The 19,928-nt window shown below is 41.9% G+C and overlaps 1 protein-coding gene across 2 annotated transcripts; it reads left to right on the forward strand.

Annotated features, from left to right (window-relative positions):
- Window positions 1-9,293: 9,293 nt before the first annotated feature.
- On the forward strand, window positions 9,294-15,420 carry MARCKS (myristoylated alanine rich protein kinase C substrate). 2 transcript variants are annotated; one of them, XM_055261861.2, is made up of 2 exons: window positions 9,294-9,797; window positions 11,643-15,420. In XM_055261861.2, exons 1-2 carry the CDS (start codon window positions 9,696-9,698, stop codon window positions 12,537-12,539), a joined length of 999 nt encoding a protein of 332 aa, XP_055117836.1. In that variant the 5' UTR covers window positions 9,294-9,695; the 3' UTR covers window positions 12,540-15,420. The 2 variants fall into 2 exon arrangements, with proteins under 2 accessions (XP_055117836.1, XP_063476210.1); XM_063620140.1 differs by lacking the exon at window positions 9,294-9,797 and adding an exon at window positions 10,779-11,333.
- The last annotated feature ends 4,508 nt before the right edge of the window (window positions 15,421-19,928 follow it).

Genomic DNA, 19,928 nt, shown 5'->3' on the forward strand with positions numbered 1-19,928 from the left:
GCTAATTTTTTTATTTTTAGTAGAGACAGGGTTTCACCATGTTGGTCAGGCTGGTCCCGAACTCCTTACCTCATGATCTGCCAGCCTCGGTCTCCCAAAGTGCTGGGATTACAGGCGTAAGTCACCGTGCCCGGCCTGTAGTTGGGATTTTAAGCAAATTATTTAACAGCCTTATAACTGGGAATTCACCTAATTGATCTAATTGATCTCTGAATTTACTATGGGTATTAAATAAAATAATATATACAATAGTGATTGAAATTTTAAAAGTGTCAAGTATTTATACCTACAATCAAAATGTAAATCAAATTCCAACCATAGCCTTAATGGAAGAATGTCACATTTTCATCACTCCCTACATTCTCCGCCATAAGTCCCCTCCATCCCAGGAATCCTTACAGCTTTCTCACAGTGCCACTGCGAAGGGCTGTACCTTCTTATCTCTGATCTCATCTCTCAGCCGCATCTCACATCTGGATTCTCTTTCCAACTGTAACATTCTCTCCCTTTCTCTACACACTATTTTACCTACATTCCAAAAAGCTTCACTCTGCTCTAAGCAACATTCACACTTTTGCCCCAGGAAAGGTAGAGGTAAGTTTTGGCACAACTTAACCATTTATGTTTTTATTCAGTTGTCCAAAAATGTGTTTTGTGATGACAATATTCTGGATAAAGTTACTAACGATGTTTCCAGATTCAAGAATCTGACCTGTCAGTTTCTGTTTGTGTGTGTGTGTGTTTCTTTGAATGCTAATTCCCACCTTGCAGATGTAGCCCTAAATACTTCTCTTACAACAGGTAAAGTTTAATATTTAATATATTTCAGAAATTTTTAGTGTATCTTGATCATTTTGTAACCTTCACAAAAACTGGAAACATCCCATAAAATTCTTAACTTTATCTAAGGCAGTATGATATAGTCAGGGAAACAGTGTCACAGCTTTGGAATCATTAAGAGCTGGACTGAGAACCCAGTCCAGACCACTTATGAGCAGCATAAACTTGAGCATGTTATGTTATGCCTCAGGGATTTGATTTACAAAGAAAATGGAAGTAATGGTTTCTATTTTATAAGATTACTATAGGGATTCAAATATGTAATGGAGGCAAATCACTGCACGCCAGTGCCTGGTATAAAGTAGGTATTTAATAAATATCTGCTGAGCAAATGAACTCCTTCCGAGTCATCTCATCACAAAACCTAATAGAGTGTTGAAGGTACTGAAAAGTCCATCAAACTGGAAGGGCCCTTACTAAAGTTCTACTTTAGCAGTAGCTTAATAAAAACTTTCTATTTATTGATTGCAACAAGTTATTTCTAAGAGTTTAATACATCTTTTTTAAAAAGCTGCATTGTTATTTGGAATAAAGGTGTTTGATTTTATACTTTAATTTCTAGAACCATAGATTACTTTAAACAGCTCGTTTCAGCCACTGTTTAAATCTCCTTTTTAATATCAGAAAGTATTTATGACTAAAAAAGCAATGAAAACGTACCCCTTGTATGGTCCCTATATTCATCATGCCGAAGATTCAACTTTTTTCTATGTGAATGTTTTACCTCCATTTCTGGTCTGCCAGTTAAGAACAATGAGAAAAGTGACTAGGTAACTCTATAAGACCAGGAACCTGATCTCCTGATCCTTTTAATGAAAACTTTGATTGCTTTTCTTTATTTACTTGCCTTTTATCTCTGAGAACAAAGTAGTTGGAAAGAGAATTATCCCTGTGCCCTCCCCAATCCCCCACCTTCATTCCGTTCTTCCAAAAGCTTATATGGAAAATTTTCAGCCTGTCCCTGGAGGATAAATATTGCAAATTTTGAGAAATGCTACTATGGATAAGCTTTGATTCAAAATTTCTGGAGAAAAATTTTTCTTTAAAGATTTTCCTACTTTTTGTTTACTTGTCTCTAATATTATGTCCTACTCTTTGATTACTCTCTCAAATATTAAAAAATCTTGGGCAGGCATAATGGCTCACATCTGTAATCCCAGCACTTTGGGAAGCTGAAATGAAAGAATTGCTTGAGCTCAGGAGTTAGAGACCAGTCTGGGTAACATAGGGAGACCCGGTTTCTACAACAAATACAAAAATTAGCTGGATATGGTGGTACGTGCCTATAGTTCCAGCTACTGAGGAGGCTGGGGAGGGGGTGAGAGGATCATTTGGGCCCAGGAGTTAGATAAGCCTGGGCAACAGAGCGAGACTCTGTCTCAAAAACAACAAAAGAATATATATATGTGTGTGTGTGTGTGTGTGTGTATGTATATATGTGTGTATGTGTGTATATATGTATATATGTGTGTGTATATATATGTATATACATGTGCGTGTGTGTGTGTATGTGTATATGTATATATATATGGTTATTTCAGTTGGTGTGCCTGAATAGCAGTGACCAAAAAATACACTCCTCCTTATAGTGGTTTTGTAGTGATCACCTATTCCGACCATGTGGAGATCTAACATGCCAGAGACTTCACTCCTGTTGTAGATGTGTTAGTTCTTGATTCCTCAGACAGATAAGCAGTGACTCCGATGTTTCCTAATTATGAAAGAATCTTTCTATTTGAGTACTATTGGATAGTTAATAAGGAACACTAAAGCAAAGTCTAAAAATAAAGAAGCTTGCAGTTTTAGTATCAATTTTAAAAACCAATAAAGCTCTTATTACAGGCTGGGGGCAGTGGCTCATATCTGTAATCCCAGCATTTTGAGAGGCTAAGGTGGGAGAATCAGTTGATCCCAGGAGTTCGGGGCCAGTCTGGGCAACATAGTGAGACTGTCTCTATTTTTTAATTAAAAAAAAAAAAAAGCTCCAACTACATATAAGGTTCTGTGCCTATTACAACCATTTGAGCTCTTATTAGATTCCTAGATGCCAGATAGACTTCAATGAACAATGGCTAACACACTATTAAACTTTATTTTCCAAACCTTCCTGAACATCAATTTCCAAATCTGTAAAATGGGAAAATGATACAAGTTCAGGTTCTGTTGGAAGGGTGAAACACAAGCCTAGCGGACTCACACAGTGCAATCCCTGGTACAGAGTAGGTTATCTTCCCTCCCTCTTTCTCTTTATGCATATCTGTATGAAATAATACAGGATTAACTGACATTGTGCTTTGTAATAGCACTGCCTTTTAATCTATATTCTATTTTTGTGTGAATATTGACTTACAGATATAATACAAATTGGGCATAGGTTGAGAGAGTGAATGGCTGGAAATCTTAAAGAGGATTGTAGAAAGATATATTTGATATATTGATTAAGCATCCTTGAGATTTATCAACCTAAATGGGCCCTCATTACTGCTCTAAAGTCTTACCATGCCCAAAAGTCTCAATCCTATGCCTCCCAGTCATTATTCCACACCTTCTATAAGATCATCAAACTGCAACTCTCCCTTTTCTTCTTTCCTCTTAGCTGAATAGAAGCCATCAGAGGGAAACTTTCTCATCTTCCCACCAGCAAATCTATAGCCATCCTCTTCTTCTCTCATTACAGAATATTTTAAAAAGCAGAATATCTTTTAAAACCCAATTTCTCAGCATGTGCCCTATATCCCCATCCCTTCCTGCCTTCTCAGAAATGTTTTTTCATTCTTTATTCCTTTTCCTCTTGTATCTTCATTTTCTTTTCTACTGTATTAGTTTCCAGATCAGTTAAACGTGCTCTGATGCCTTCCATCCAAGACAGCATAACACAAGCCAAAAAAACATTAAGTGGGTTGAGCATTCCTTATCTGAAATTCTTGGGACCAAAAGTGTTTCAGATTTCAGATTTTTTTGAATTTTGGAATGTTTTCATATACATAATGAGATATCTTGGGGATGAGAACCCAAGTCTAAACACGACATTTATTTATGTTTCATATATACCTTATAAACATAGCCTGAATATAATTTCATACAATATTTTAAATAACATTGTGCATGAAACAAAATTTGTGTACATTGAAATTTATGTACATTGTGAAAAAAATTTGTGTACATTGAACTACTTTATTACCCTTTGTGGTGTGCTTGCATGGGGGAATCTGGACGTGCAAAGAAAACATATACTGCAGCTGACAGGGACTAGGGGGATGTTTTTTCTCCTTGGAGACACTGAAAAAACTGTGTGTCGTGCACGTGTGTTTTTACCACGACCCCTCACATGAGGCCAGATGTGGGCTTTTCCACTTGTGGTGTCTTATTAACACTCAAAAATTTCAGATTTTGGATTTCAGATGTTCCCATCAGGGACGCTCAACCTGTCCCAGCCCTCTCCAGCTACTGCCTTGTCTCCCTAAACCTTTACTGAGTCCAGCTTCATAAAGAGGTGACTATGCCATCAACTTCTTCGTCTTCCATTTTATCCTCAACACATGAAATCCAGCTTCCATTCTCAACATACCTCAAAAACTGCTCTGGAGCCTGTATCCAGTAGTTTCTGTTCTGCAACATCCAATGGAAACGTCTCAGAATTTCATTTGAACACTCAACAGCATTTGACAAAACTCACCTTTCCCCCTTGAAACACTGTCTTTATTGACTTTCCTGACCCCACACTCTCCTGGTTTTCTGTCTACTCTTTGAGAGTTCCTTCTCAGTCTTCTTTGCCATCTTGGCTCCTTTTCTATGGGTCCTCTGAGAGCAGAAATTACTCAGGGCATCATTCTGTAATCTCTTACCTTTTGCATTTTCCTGTGACTTGGCTTCTAAAAATATTTTCATGTGGAATGATCACAAATCAATATTTACATTCAAAACCATAGTTTGAACTCCAGACTTACATCTGTGAACTTCACTCTTCTACTGAGACGTTTTATAGGAATCTGAAAATATGTTCTAACTCATCTCTCTACCTTCCTCCCAAATTCATGCCGAACTCTTCCTCCTCATGGGCTTTGCTATTTCCTCCATCTGAACACAGTTCTTCACCTCTTTACCTGGCTAATGCCTACTCTTCCTTTAGGTTTCCACTTAAATGTCACTTATTTCAAAAGGCCTTCTTTAACTCTCCTGATGAAATTATACTATCTTATAGCACAAAATAGAACTTCAAATGGTCACATGTACTCCCTATTTTCGTTCAGAGTACATATGACAGTTTAAAGTTATATTTCAGTCTGTGAACTCATTGTTAAATGCTGGCTTCTCCCCTCTGTTGTTAGGCTAGAAGCATTTGAGTGAGCCATCTGCATTATTAATTCCCTCACCTCTTCAAATCTGCTTAAAGTTTGTCTTCTCAATGAGGCCTTTCCCGGCCTATATGGGATTACATCTCAACTCTCCCCTGAACTCCCATCTCTCTTATTTTGCTTTAGTTTCCCCCACCGCTCCGCCCCTCCCACAACACTTACAGACTTCTAACATTTCGTATAATTTGCTGACTTACATTTTTTTAACTTGTGCTTTTCTCCCCACCCAAGAATGTATGCTTCATAAAGATTTCTTGTCTGTTTTGTTCACTGATATATCCCAAATGCCTACTACATGATAGGAGTTCAATAAATACTTGCCGAATGAACTGAGGGGCTGTGTCTGTTTTCCTCCCCACCACACTGCAAGCTAATCAATTTCTGTGGAATTAAATTTCAAGTAGCATAAAATCTAAGATGAAGGATGGAGCAGAACACTGCCTGCACAGTGGGATTGCATATGTTGTGAATGCATGAATGCTTCCAGGTGAAAAAGGCGTATTTAATTTGGAATCTACAAAGTGGCTGTCATCTTTTGTATTGTTTTTTAAGCACACAGTTAATCCTGTTTTTCCTTTCTTTCTTCACAAATTAAGAAGTTTTAAGAAATAATAATACAAATGTAAGCTGCATGAGAGGAAAGACCATGTCCATGTTTGTCCCTGGTGCAAGCTGATGTCTAAAGCCTTTTTCCTGGCACTTAGGAGGACCTTAATAAATACTTTAGGAATGAATGACTGACCTACTGAGTGAATCTGTGCCATCAAGGGAAGATGGCAGCACCGGCAGTGGTGGAAAAAGCCAGCACTCAGAATCATCAAGGGGGCTGAGCTCTATTCGTGGCTCTACCATCTGAGAAATCTGGCAACGCTCTCGTGCCTATTTCTTCATCGTTGAGAGAGGGAAGCCAGGTGCTCCAGTTCAACTTCACTAGATGATCTTCTAAATTGGAAGCCCCTGAGGTCAGAGACTGAGTTTATCTTGTTCAATGATATGAAAACAAGATCTAGATTATTGTGTTTGCCACACTGGGCCCTCAGGATTTTGTGGAATGGTCTCTAAAATTCTTTCCAACGCTAACATTTTGCAGAAAAATAACAGGTCTCTTAAATAAATTGCTCTTTTTTTCTAAAAAAAAAAAAAAAAAAAAAAAACCTATACACAGATTATTATTATTATCTTGCAAATATGTTAGGGCAGGGTGAAAGGGGATTACAAATAAAGAATAAATGACCGTTTCTTCCTGCTGATTTGGTTACAGACACCGGTTTTACATTTTCACTATGAACTCTTGGGTTCTTTAGTCATATTTATATAAACACTTTTGGCGCTTTATTTGAAACTTTTAACTCTGCGTGTGAGCACACCAAACTCCTGAGGAGCCACACTTGCACTTGTACTGCTTCCCTACTAGTTCCACGTTCTTGGCCTTCCTTCCCTGTCATTATGCAGGTTTTCAAGAAGAATCACAACCGTTTCCCATTTCCCAGCCCGTTCTTCCTCACCCATCCTCCGCCGGGACCCCCTTCCCTATAAGCTGAAGAAATCCCTTGCTTGGACGACGCTAGTCGCTGGGGGAGGTTGGGGAAAGGGTGGCCCAGCCCTCAGCGGCCGCCGGCAGCGCCAAGGAGCCTCTGCCTGCCACTTGCTGGGGACCGTCGGCTTTCCAGCTACTGTAGAATGCGCTTGCGTATCAAAAAGAAATCATCTTTCTACTGTAAACTAGAGACTGAGACCGCTCGTGGGGAGGGAATCTATGTGTTTACATTTTTTTTTTTTTTTTTTTTGCCCCGGAGCTGCTGCGGGAATTGATTGGCTCCCTTGCGCCCCTGACGCTGGGACTGTACCCCCGCCCCGCCCCGCCCGCACCCAGCCCGCACCCCGCCCCCTCGCTCGGCCATCTGCTTCGCAGTCTGTCTCTCAGTCTCTCACTCGGCCCCTCTCCCCTCCACCACTCCCAGTCCCCGTCTCCCCCACCGTCACCCCCCAGCGCCGGCTCCGCCTCTTCCCCCTCCCCGGCCCCGTGCTCCGAATCTTCCCCGGCCGTTGCCAGGGAGACCAGCCGATACCAGGCAAATAGGCGTACCAGAAAGAAGAGGGGGGAAAGCTACACGGCAGCCTGGTAACAAAGGAGCAATAAAAGCAGCCCCCAAATGAAGGGCTAAGGACGCGTCTGGGAGAAAATCTGAAAGCGAGCTAGCAGTCACCCCAATTTAAAATAGGAGGGGGATGCGGAGGAAGGGGCATGATTCACGTTGGGGGTGGAGGGAAATCAAGAGCCTTAAATGGGCTTTTGGGAATCGCCTGGATGGTGGTGTCGGATCAGCCCAGTTGGCTTTTCAAGTTGGAAATGCTAATACAAGTGATTCGCGTCCATCCTGGCGGCTGGGCTCGTGGGCCAGGCCAGCGGGCTCTCTTAAGGGTAATAACACGTTTGCTGGCAAGATGCATTTCTACGGAAACGTCTTTACATCAGCTCTGGGGAATATGACCATGGTCGAATAATGCATCTGAAGGAACTGGACAGTGAGAAGACGAAGCTTCACGTAACAGTCAATGTTCAGCTTGGTGATTTTCAAAGCAACGCTTGAACAAAGAGTTATTGGCTTGAACCAACCGTCTTTTTCACTCAGAGTGTGACCTATTTCCCTACAATGAGCAGAAAATAAAACTGTTTGAGAATTCAGAGCCAGCACCAGGAGAAATGAACCATTCCCTCGACTGCTTCTCACCTTCATAAGCGAAAGATTATTCCTTGCAGGATCACCAAATGGAAACGAGAAAAGGTGGTCTGATTTTGCCACGAGTGAAAACTTTGGGAAGAAAATGCTTATTAAGCTGTTTCCTTGGTCCCCCTCTCCCCCCATACTTTTAAGTCAGTGACTTGTCTCTCACGCACAAAAAGCGTCTGGTACTTCGATGGCAAGGAGTGCAGTGACAGATGGAGGTATCCTGTGTACCATTATAGAAGCTTTTCCTCTAACCCAAGTTAGACTTGGAGAGCTTAGGGATCTTGCTATCTCTCAACATGCAGAACATTTCTCCTTAGAACTGCAATCCGGTTTAGAATGTCATCGTTGCTGCCTCCCTTCCTTCCAGGAGCACATTCGCCTGCGTACGCACTCACACACACGTTCAAAAAGAGTCCATTCGATTCTGGCAATAGGCTGAAAACGATCCATATTGACGCGAATAACATCCCAACTGTAAATATGGATTCGTATTTACTCGAGGCTGTGTCTCATTTCACCATAGAGGAAAATTATGTCATTTAAAACAGTGATAAAACGCGAAGAGTTTCGATCTTCTGTAAATGGCTCTCACTTTGAATTGTGGAAAAAAAAAATCACTAATTGGGAATAGCCAGAGAAGGGGGAATTTGTTGAGCGCCCAAGGCCAATCTCAAAATATTTTATTTCATGCCAATGTGGGAGAGGGAAGGGAGTGTGGCTTCGCTGTTTGCCGCTTTTGCATTTTCCACATCTGGCCTACAGACCTAATTCTAACTTGGGATCTCGCTTGATGAAATTCGATCTTCGTGGTTTAAATACCTTTCAATTTGGGACGATTTAACCATTGCAGCAGTTGAAAAAACAAACCCTGAGCATTATCTGTAAATCCAATATGGAAAAAGAAGGAAAGAAAGAAAGAAAACATGCTGCAAACACACAAATCGCAACCATTGTCTTTAACACTCGCATACACACACATACACATAAACACACGGAAAGATGGGGGAGGGGAGCGAGAGACACACGGATATAGACCGGCGAGAGTCGATGCGAGTCAAGTTAACGCTTTCTCCGCCCCGATGCACAAGTACCCCCCTCCCGCGTTAATTAATTCCAAACAAAGCAAGCCAATCAAGAAATGCATTATTATTTTCAAGCAGAGAGAGGCGAGTGCCATGTATTTTTTAATTGATTTATTTATTTGGAAGACATTAATTCTCGGTCTGAGGCTGATTTTCAAACCGTTTGCAAAGCGCGGCTCCATTGTTCGCCAGGCGCGCAGACCCCGCCCCCTGCTTTGTGTGCGGCGCGCGGATTGGCCGACGCGCGCGGGGGCCGCGTCAGCGCCCGCGAGCCCATTCATCTGTGCACTTGGGCGTTGGACCCCGCATCTTATTAGCAACCAGGGAGATTTCTCCATTTTCCTCTTGTCTACAGTGCGGCTACAAATCTGGGATTTTTTTATTACTTCTTTTTTTTTCGAACTACACTTGGGCTCCTTTTTTTGTGCTCGACTTTTCCACCCTTTTTCCCTCCCTCCTGTGCTGCTGCTTTTTGATCTCTTCGACTAAAATTTTTTTATCCGGAGTGTATTTAATCGGTTCTGTTCTGTCCTCTCCACCACCCCCACCCCCCTCCCTCCGGTGTGTGTGCCGCTGCCGCTGTTGCCGCCGCCGCTGCTGCTGCTGCTCGCCCCGTCGTTACACCAACCCGAGGCTCTTTGTTTCCCCTCTTGGATCTGTTGAGTTTCTTTGTTGAAGAAGCCAGCATGGGTGCCCAGTTCTCCAAGACCGCAGCGAAGGGAGAAGCCGCCGCGGAGAGGCCCGGGGAGGCGGCTGTGGCCTCCTCGCCTTCCAAAGCGAACGGGCAGGTAAATTCTACCTGTGGTTGTGGTCATTTATTTGGTGTCTTTCTCTCCTTCCCTCCTGGTGGCTCCCAAGGCTCATTCGTGGAGAGGAGTGTGGCTAGATTCTGGTCTGAAAGTTGAATGGAAATGGATAGCCTAAATTGTGGATTTTTCATAGCAGGGGTCTTCCCCCCCCCCCCCCCCCCCACAGCAAAGGAGTAGTTCCTTAGAATCCTGGAGAATTCTTGAGTAGACGGGAGGAAAGGAGTGATAAATCGTCTAAAATGGCGTGGTTTGGAGATTGGCAGAACGTGACTAGCTAGGTGCCCTCCTTCCCCGCCCCCAGCCAGGTTGCATTTGTGTTTGGGGGCACAATGGTGTTTGGGTGGCTCTCGGGTTTGTTGTCGAAGCTGGATTGTCTTCGAGATTTCTGAACTGGTAGTGTGATTGTGTGTGGGGGGGGAGTCGGGAATGGGGGGCGCAATGGGGATGGTGGTGGAGAAGGGCGAGGAGGGAAGGGCTGTCTTATTGTATGCCGCGGCGGCGTGCCCTGGGTTCTTGGAAAGGTGGCTGGCTGCGGCTAGACAGAGGGCTTCGGTACCTTTTGATGAGGCTTTCCCACTGTCCTAAATCTTTATTCGTAGCTGTCTGTGGAATTACACACCCATTTGATTTTTAAATGGCATCTGTGGGATAGGAACACTCGGTGGGTCCTTTAAGAACCTTTCCAGATGGTCAAAATGAGGCGGTTCGTGCCTTTCGGTCGGGATTGTTCTTGTGCGTGGCGCCTCGACCACCCGCGGGGGGCCGCCCGGCGCTGCCCGGACCCAGGCAGATAGCCACGGTTGGGTGGACCCGAGAGGTCGGCCATGGGTGGCTGCTTCGCAAACATGGGCACCCACCACGCCTCTTTTCCTAGAGAAGAGATCGTGTCGCTTCGCCTGCTCTAACCTACTGGGGAAAGCGAGGTCTGCCAAGAGGCTTTAAACCCGTTAAAAATGCAAAATGAGCCACCGAGGAGCGCCCAGGCTTCGCAGAATCGCAAGGGAAGGTGGGCGTGGAAGCAGAGGCGAGACCTCAGAAATAATGGGTTTCCCCCTGCCGTGTTGGTTTCAGCCCGACCGGCAGGCCAGGAAACCACCTGAGCTTTGTTTGCGGACTGTTGGGCTGCGCGATCCGGGCTCGGGGGCGCCTCGGCCTGCGGGCAGGGCCCGGCTGGGCAGGGCGGGGTGGCCCGGCGACTCCGCCCCTCCTCGCCGGCCTGCGCCCAACGCGGCGCGGTGGAGGCACAGCGCCCCCTGCCGGTCCCAAAGGCCTGGGCGGGCGCAGGAGCTCGGAGGGCCCCGCGCGGGCGCTCCTGGCTCGAGTGCTGTGATCCCCCTGGGAATTCCTGGTATTTTTGAAGAGGCCTTTATGTATTTAGGGCGAAAGAGGGATGTGAAACGTAGGCGCGAACCACCAGCTCTGGCTCTGTGCCTTCTTCCAAAGGGCGTTTGCTGTGTCAACTATTCCCTGGCACCTTTTTTACCCCAAGCCCACAATAAGGCGAGGGCTGGCATGGTTAGCCTTTGCTTGCTACGTTTCGGACTTCGTCTTTAGGGCACTTGCTGAATGGCTGGGAGGCCATTGCCGTACTTGAGGGCTACAGTTGTGTTTTGGGGGGTCTCCAGGCAGCGGTGCCCATTTCCTCGTTCGTGGGGCTCTCGTCTGGGCATCCACCCGCGCCTCCCTCCCCGTAACGGCAGGGGTGGGGTCTCGATGGCCACAGGGGCCTTAGGGGGAAGCGGGGCACTCCCGGTCCAGGGCTGGGGGCGGGAATGGCGGCGCCCTGGCCGCTTCAGTGACGCTCCCGCTTTCTCTGCCCCTTAGGAGAATGGCCACGTGAAGGTAAACGGCGACGCTTCGCCCGCGGCCGCCGAGTCGGGCGCCAAGGAGGAGCTGCAGGCCAACGGCAGCGCCCCGGCCGCCGACAAGGAGGAGCCCGCGGCAGCCGGGAGCGGGGCGGCGTCGCCCTCCGCGGCCGAGAAAGATGAGCCGGCCGCCGCCGCCCCCGAGGCCGGGGCCAGCCCGGTAGAGAAGGAGGCCCCCGCGGAAGGCGAGGCTGCCGAGCCAGGCTCGCCCACGGCCGCGGAGGGAGAGGCCGCGTCGGCCGCCTCCTCGACGTCGTCGCCCAAGGCCGAGGACGGGGCCACGCCCTCGCCCAGCAACGAGACCCCGAAAAAAAAAAAGAAGCGCTTTTCCTTCAAGAAGTCTTTCAAGCTGAGCGGCTTCTCCTTCAAGAAGAACAAGAAGGAGGCTGGAGAAGGCGGTGAGGCTGAGGCGCCCGCTGCCGAAGGCAGCAAGGACGAGGCCGCCGGCGGCGCAGCTGCGGCCGCCGCGGAGGCGAGCGCGGCCTCCGGGGAGCAGGCAGCGGCGCCGGGCGAGGAGGCGGCAACGGGCGAGGAGGGGGCGGCGGGTGGCGACCCGCAGGAGGCCAAGCCCGAGGAGGCCGCTGTCGCGCCAGAGAAGCCGCCTGCCAGCGACGAGACCAAGGCCGCCGAGGAGCCCAGCAAGGTGGAGGAGAAGAAGGCCGAGGAGGCCGGGGCCAGCGCCGCCGCCTGCGAGGCCCCCTCGGGCGCCGGGCCCGGCGCGCCCCCGGAACAGGAGGCCGCCCCCGCGGAGGAGCCCGCGGCCGCCGCCGCCGCCTCGTCAGCCTGCGCAGCCCCCTCACAGGAGGCCCAGCCCGAGTGCAGTCCAGAAGCCCCCCCAGCGGAGGCGGCAGAGTAAAAGAGCAAGCTTTTGTGAGATAATCGAAGAACTTTTCTCCCCTGTTTGTTTGTTGGAGTGGTGCCAGGTACTGGTTTTGGAGAACTTGTCTACAACCAGGGATTGATTTTAAAGATGTCTTTTTTTATTTTACTTTTTTTTAACCGCCAAATTTTGTGTTTTTTTTTTCTCCCCTCCCCACAGATCCCATCTCAGATCATTCTGTTAACCACCATTCCAACAGGTCGAGGAGAGCTTAAACACCTTCTTCCTCTGCCTTGTTTCTCTTTTATTTTTTATTTTTTCGCATCAGTATTAATGTTTTTGCATACTTTGCATCTTTATTCAAAAATGTAAACTTTCTTTGTCAATCTATGGACATGCCCATATATGAAGGAGATGGGTGGGTCAAAAAGGGATATCAAATGAAGTGATAGGGTTCACAATGGGGAAATTGAAGTGGTGCATAACATTGCCAAAATAGTGTGCCACTAGAAATGGTGTAAAGGCTGTCTTTTTTTTTTTTTTAAAGAAAAGTTATTACCATGTATTTTGTGAGGCAGGTTTACAACACTACAAGTCTTGACTAAGAAGGAAAGAGGAAAAAAGAAAAAACACCAATACCCAGATTTAAAAAAAAAAAAAACGATCATAGTCTTAGGAGTTCATTTAAACCATAGGAACTTTTCACTTATCTCATGTTAGCTGTACCAGTCAGTGATTAAGTAGAACTACAAGTTGTATAGGCTTTATTGTTTATTGCTGGTTTATGACCTTAATAAAGTGTAATTATGTATTACCAGCAGGGTGTTTTTAACTGTGACTATTGTATAAAAACAAATCTTGATATCCAGAAGCACATGAAGTTTGCAACTTTCCACCCTGCCCATTTTTGTAAAACTGCAGTCATCTTGGACCTTTTAAAACACAAATTTTAAACTCAACCAAGCTGTGATAAGTGGAATGGTTACTGTTTATACTGTGGTATGTTTTTGATTACAGCAGATAATGCTTTCTTTTCCAGTCGTCTTTGAGAATAAAGGAAAAAAATCTTCAGATGCAATGGTTTTGTGTAGCATCTTGTCTATCATGTTTTGTAAATACTGGAGAAGCTTTGACCAATTTGACTTAGAGATGGAATGTAACTTTGCTTACAAAAATTGCTATTAAACTCCTGCTTAAGGTGTTCTAATTTTCTGTGAGCACACTAAAAGCGAAAAATAAATGTGAATAAAATGTACAAATTTGTTGTGTTTTTTTATGTTCTAATAATACTGAGACTTCTAGGTCTTAGGTTAATTTTTAGGAAGATCTTGCATGCCATCAGGAGTAAATTTTCTTGTGGTTCTTAATCTGAAGTTTTCAATCCCTGAAATTCATAATCCGCAGTGTCAGATTACGTAGAGGAAGATCTTACAACATTCCATGTCAAATCTGTTACCATTTATTGGCATTTAGTTTTCATTTAAGAATTGAACATAATTATTTTTATTGTAGTTATGTAGCATGTCAGATTAAATCATTTAGAACAAAAGGGGTGTGAACCTAAGACTATTTAAATGTCTTATGAGAAAATTTCATAAAGCCATTCTCTTGTCATTCAGGTCCAGAAACAAATTTTATACTGAGTGAGAGTCTATAGAATCCATACTGCAGATGGGTCATGAAATGTGGCCAAATGTGTTTCAAAAATTGATGGTGTATTACCTGCTATTGTAATTGCTTAATGCTTGGCTAATTTCCAAATTATTGCATAATATGTTCTACCTTAAGAAAACAGGTTTATGTAACAAAGTAATGGTGTTGAATGGATGATGTCAGTTCATGGGCCTTTAGCATAGTTTTAAGCATCTTTTTTTTTTTTTTTTTTGAAAGTGTGTTAGCATCTTGTTACTCAAAGGATAAGATAGACAATAATACTTCACTGAATATTAATAATCTTTACTAGTTTACCTCCTCTGCTCTTTGCCACCTGATAACTGGATATCTTTTTCTTCACTGGACCCTAAACTGATTGAAATTTAAGATATGTATCAAAAACCATTATTTAATGCACATCTGTTTTTCTGTTTTTGAGCAGTGTGCAGTTTAGGGTTCATGATAAATCATTGAACCACATGTGTAACAACTGAATGCCAAATCTTAAACTCATTAGAAAAATAACAAATTAGCTTTTGACATGCATTCTTAATTGGAATAATGGATCAAAAATAGTGGTTCATGACCTTACCAAACACCCTTGCTACTAATAAAATCAAATAACACTTAGAAGGGTGTGTATTTTTAGTTAGGGTTTCTTGATCTTGGAGGATGTTTGAAAGTTAAAAATTGAATTTGATAACCAAAGGACTGATTTATGGGTCTTTCTTATGTTAATCAACGTTTTCTTAGTTACCTAGATGGCCAAGTACAGTGCCTGGTATGTAGTAGGACTCAGTAAAAAATGGATTTTTAAAAATAACTCCCAAAGTGAATAGTCAAAAATCCGGTGTAGCAAACTGTTATATATTGCTAAGTTTGTTCTTTTAACAGCTGGAATTTATTAAGATGCATTATTTTGATTTATTCACTGCCTAAAACACTTTGGGTGGTATTGATGGAGTTGGTGGATTTTCCTCCAAGTGATTAAATGAAATTTGACGTCTCTTTTCATCCAAAGTTTTGTACATCATGTTTTCTAACGGAAAAAAATGTTAATATGGCTTTTTTGTATTACTAAAAATAGCTTTGAGATTAAGGAAAAATAAATAACTCTTGTACAGTTCAGTATTGTCTATTAAATCTGTATTGGCAGTATGTATAATGGCATTTGCTGTGGTTACAAAATACTTCCTCTGGGTTATAATAATCATTTGATCCAATTCCTATTGCTTGTAAAATAAAGTTTTACCAGTTGATATAATCAAGCCTGCTAAAATAGGATTTTTTTTACAAATTTTATTTTAAAATGCAAATATTTTTAGAGAAAATTTTTAAATCTTGTGTTAAAGGTAAGCATTCAGTTTAAGAGATTCAAATGATATGCTTAGCATTATATTTAACAAAATTATATCCATTGAAGGTGAGTTGTATGCCCCCAAGCCAATTAAAAATTTTAATGATAGAACTTGATAATATATTTGAGAAACAATGCAATTTTTTTATCATATGAATATAAACATATCCTTTCAATTAAAGTTAAGGATTTGGGGTAAGGTACTTTTCACAGCCATATATATATATATGTATGTTTATTTACTTATAGGCAGGTGTCTTACTATGTTGCCCAGGCTGGTCTTGAACTCTGGGCTCAAACGATCCTCCTGCCTCGACCTCCCAAAGTTCTAGGATTACAGGCGTGAGCCACCACACATCCCTGGACGTGCAGTCATATTTTTTAGATAGATCCTTGACTAGCAGTTCGTAGGGGAGTATAGTTTAATGTAGCCTCAGTCAAGTTTGAAAAATTTTTAAAGTATTTAAGTAAGAGATCTATTAGATTTTAACTTCCCTTTAATCATTCACTGCAAATTGAGCATTTTTTTCCCCTCTCCACATCCTATGAAAGTAGAGTGTGCCACACAGGAATTTTAAAATCCTTTTAATGTGTAAATGTTCTAGTCCCCCCTGTTGGGGATTGAAGTTCCAGCACTCTTTTTAAATTATACTCAAGAATGCTATTCTGAAAATGGAAAATAAATACTTTTAAAAGGTTAGGTGTCAATTTCAACAACTTTAGGATTTCCTATATGTTTTCAATATTTTTAAAGTATTCAATAGATATACTTGGGTGTAGTTGACTAAAACTGATGAGATTATCCTTTTTTCTATTTTATCTTTATTCTAGTAACATGCCAATCACTAATGAATTATAAAAAGCAATCTTTTCAGTGTTACTTGTTTACATATGTTCTTCATTTAAGTTGTAGGTAGGTGAAACATATCAATTTTTTGTCTGGAATTTATTCAACCCAAAAGGTTCTCTGAAACTCCTCTTTCAGAGACATGTGGAAATCACTCCTTATTTATAGTTATGGCTCATATTTAAGAAAAAATGATAATACATAGTTTGATCTCTTGCCTAATACTTTGAGTGATAATGACTTACTGTAAGCCATACCTTTTCTCAAAAGATGAGGATTTGGCATCATTTAGAAAAATTGTCTTCTGGATAATAGGCATTTCTTGTTAAATTCTAAAAATACTTTGAATCTTAAAAGCATCAACTAAATTAATGAATAAACCTTTCAAGACCACTGTAAGGGAAGCCCCATATTTAGATATATAAGGTGTGTTTCATTCTTAAGAAAGAAAATTCTTTATAGATTGGTGTCGAAAATGTGAATGAAACATTTTTTTTAATTTTTGCTTATGAGACCTGAAATTTGAATGTTCAAAAATAAACTGTGTAACTCTTTGTAGAATTCTGGGGTAATTATGGTCTCAAACTCCACATTACAAAGTTAACAACCATCTAGTATCAAAATATGAGCTTTTTTTTTTTTTTTTTTTGAGATAGGGTCTCACTCTTGCCCAGGCTGGAGTGCAATTCACTGCAACCTCCTGGGTTCAAGCAATTCTTGTGCCTCAGCCTCCCAAATAGCTGGGATTACAGGCATGCACCACCATTCCCAGTTAATTTTTGTGTTCTTCGTAGAGACGGGGTTTTGCCATGTTGTCCAGGCTGGTCTCGAACTTCTGGCCTAAGCAATCCGCCTACCTCTGCCTCCCCAAATTCTGGGATTAGAGGCATGAGCCACCGCGCCAAGACAAAATAGCATTCTCTATAAGCATTTTGTTTCAGGTCCTTGAGAGAGGCTAAATGAAGTTAAATACACAGCTAAGTGGCATAGTATGCCCTTGGAAATACAAGAAGGGAAAAAAAGTAAACCTTTTATAGTAATCAATTTAAATCTAAAGGATTTCATTTACAGACTGTAATGTTGAGAAAGCTAGATTAATGTTTGCACTGATTCTTTATAACGCTTACTAATGTGCAGTGTTGAAGTGCATTCAATGAACAAGATATTCAGCAATCCACTTCTATAGTATTTTGCTTTCTCTGTAACAGGGTACTCTCCCTCTCCCCTTTTTCCTCCATCTCAATCCTCCAAACGGGTAATCCAATCACCCCAAAATGCTGCAAAAGTACTGCTTGAAGAAATGTTTGGAAGGATACTTCAACTATAAAAATAATTATTCTGAGATTCTATGTTGACTTTACTTAAGATAATTTTATAGGAGACAATCAAAATTAAGGATGTGAAAAAGAGACCTAATTACAAGGAGTCTTGATAAAAACTTGACTCTCCAAAAACCTTTTTTTTTCCTATTTCAATGCTTTAAACTTATTTTAAAAACTGACATTTTCATTATTTGATTTCTTGGCAATTCTTAAAGATTACTTTGATGATTGTGGAAACTATCATTCAGGGATATAGACGATAAGCCAAAACGCAGTTTTTAATCCTGTAGGTTTTGAGCCACTGTTGTGCTGCCAAATAAGTATACTCATCTGATGAGCATTTAAATCTACCTAATTAAGCCTGTATGGATTAATTGTACTAAAATGAAAATCTGGGTAAGATACAACTGAGCCTGCCAAGAAATACAAGCAGTGGATATTAATCATATTTTATGTTCCTGAAAAAGTAAAAAATTACTGATGCTGAAATACTCCTAACTACAATTCCTCCTCTCAGCATCAACTTTTAAGCAAAATGAAATATTTATCTTTGTCACAAAATTTAGCAGCTGCAAATATGTAAGTATCGCAAAAATTTCTAGAAATCTGTATAAGCCCGGTTCTAGTGTTTTGGTAAAATTGGAGCATAACACTTTTTCTAGTGTTGTTTATAAATGAAATATGAGAGTATCTTTTTTACATTATTTATTTATTTATTTTTGAAATAGAGTCTCACTCTATCACCCAGGCCGGAGTGCAGTGGTGCAATCATGGCTCACTACAGCCTCGACCTCTGAGACTCAAGTGATCCTCCCACCTCAGCCTCCAAAGTAGCTGCGATTACAGGCATGTACCACCATACCCAGCCAATTTTTTTATTTTTTTGTAGAGATGGGGTCTTGAACTCCTGGACTCAAGTGATCCTCCCACACTGTCCTCCCAAAGTGTTGAGATTACAGGTGTAAGCCACTGCGGCAGCCTGAGAATATCTAGTACCACTGGTAAAGGAAAAATGAGAGTATCTTTGTCAATTGCTATTATTATAGCTTCTCTTTTTCCTTGGAAATGGTAAAAGGCAACAGAACTATCCATCACTTAACATTTCAATAAATATAACAAATTTCAGTGGTTTTTTCTAAGTTAGCATTACATATTGTCTGCCTAAGAAGTAGGCACATGTTCTTCAGGTTTGAAATGTGAATTAAGGACTGCATATAGCGCTAGAATTCTGCACCTAGGTTATTAAATGTGTGGTGCAAAAGGAAAGGGATTATTGGGGAGAGTCATAAATTGGAAGTCTAAGAAAGTCTTTGAAGCAAATCTTAGGTCAAATGACAGGTACCTGTATTTTTGAAAAGTGCCATCCAATAGAAATATAAAGTGAGCACATAATTTTAAAGTTATTTACTAGCCATTTTTTTAAGTGAGAAGGAACAGCTGAAATTAACTTTAATAATCTATTTAATTTAGTATATCCAAACTATCATTTCAACATGTAATCAATACAGAAACTAGTAACGAGATATCTTTCTCTTTTTCTTGCTAAGTCTTTGAAATCCAGTGTAATGTATACTTACAACACATCTCAGTTTGGATCAGCCACATTTCAAGAGTTTACTAGTTCATGTGTGACTACCATATTGGAGAAAATAGAACTATAGAATTAGTCTGAAAGTGAAGGAGTGGTTAGGATTGTTGGGCTATGGACTTTGCAAAGTATAGCATAGTGATTAATGCCAGGAGCTTACAAAGTTTAGCTTTTGAGCCAATATTGAAGGTAACCATTTTAAGCAGTTTATATGGCATTGATATTACAAATAAACAGAGCAAGATTCTGAATGGACTTGTTATGAACTGAATTATGTCCCCGCAAATTCCCACTAATGCCTTAACCCGCAGTACCTCAGAATGTGACTGTATTTGGAAAGAGAACTTTAAAGGTGATTAAGTTAAAATCAGGCCGTTAGAGTGGGCCATAATCTAATCTGATTGGTGTCCTTATAATAAGAATAAGAAATTTGGACATGAACCCACGGCCAAGATTGCCTCGTCTATACTCAGTCCCCAACCCCAACACCAGACTCTTGGATAATTTGGAAGCAAGTTTCAGATTATAAATCTTTTCTTCTGTAACTATTTTAGGAAGTATTTTTAGAAGAAAAAGACTCAACAAAACCCACAATACCATTAGCACACCTGCAAAAATGAAAACTTTCTTGTCATTAAATATCCAGCCAACATACAAA

This window comes from Symphalangus syndactylus, chromosome 2 (genome assembly GCF_028878055.3).
Source record: "Symphalangus syndactylus isolate Jambi chromosome 2, NHGRI_mSymSyn1-v2.1_pri, whole genome shotgun sequence".
Taxonomy (NCBI): Eukaryota; Metazoa; Chordata; class Mammalia; order Primates; family Hylobatidae; genus Symphalangus; species Symphalangus syndactylus.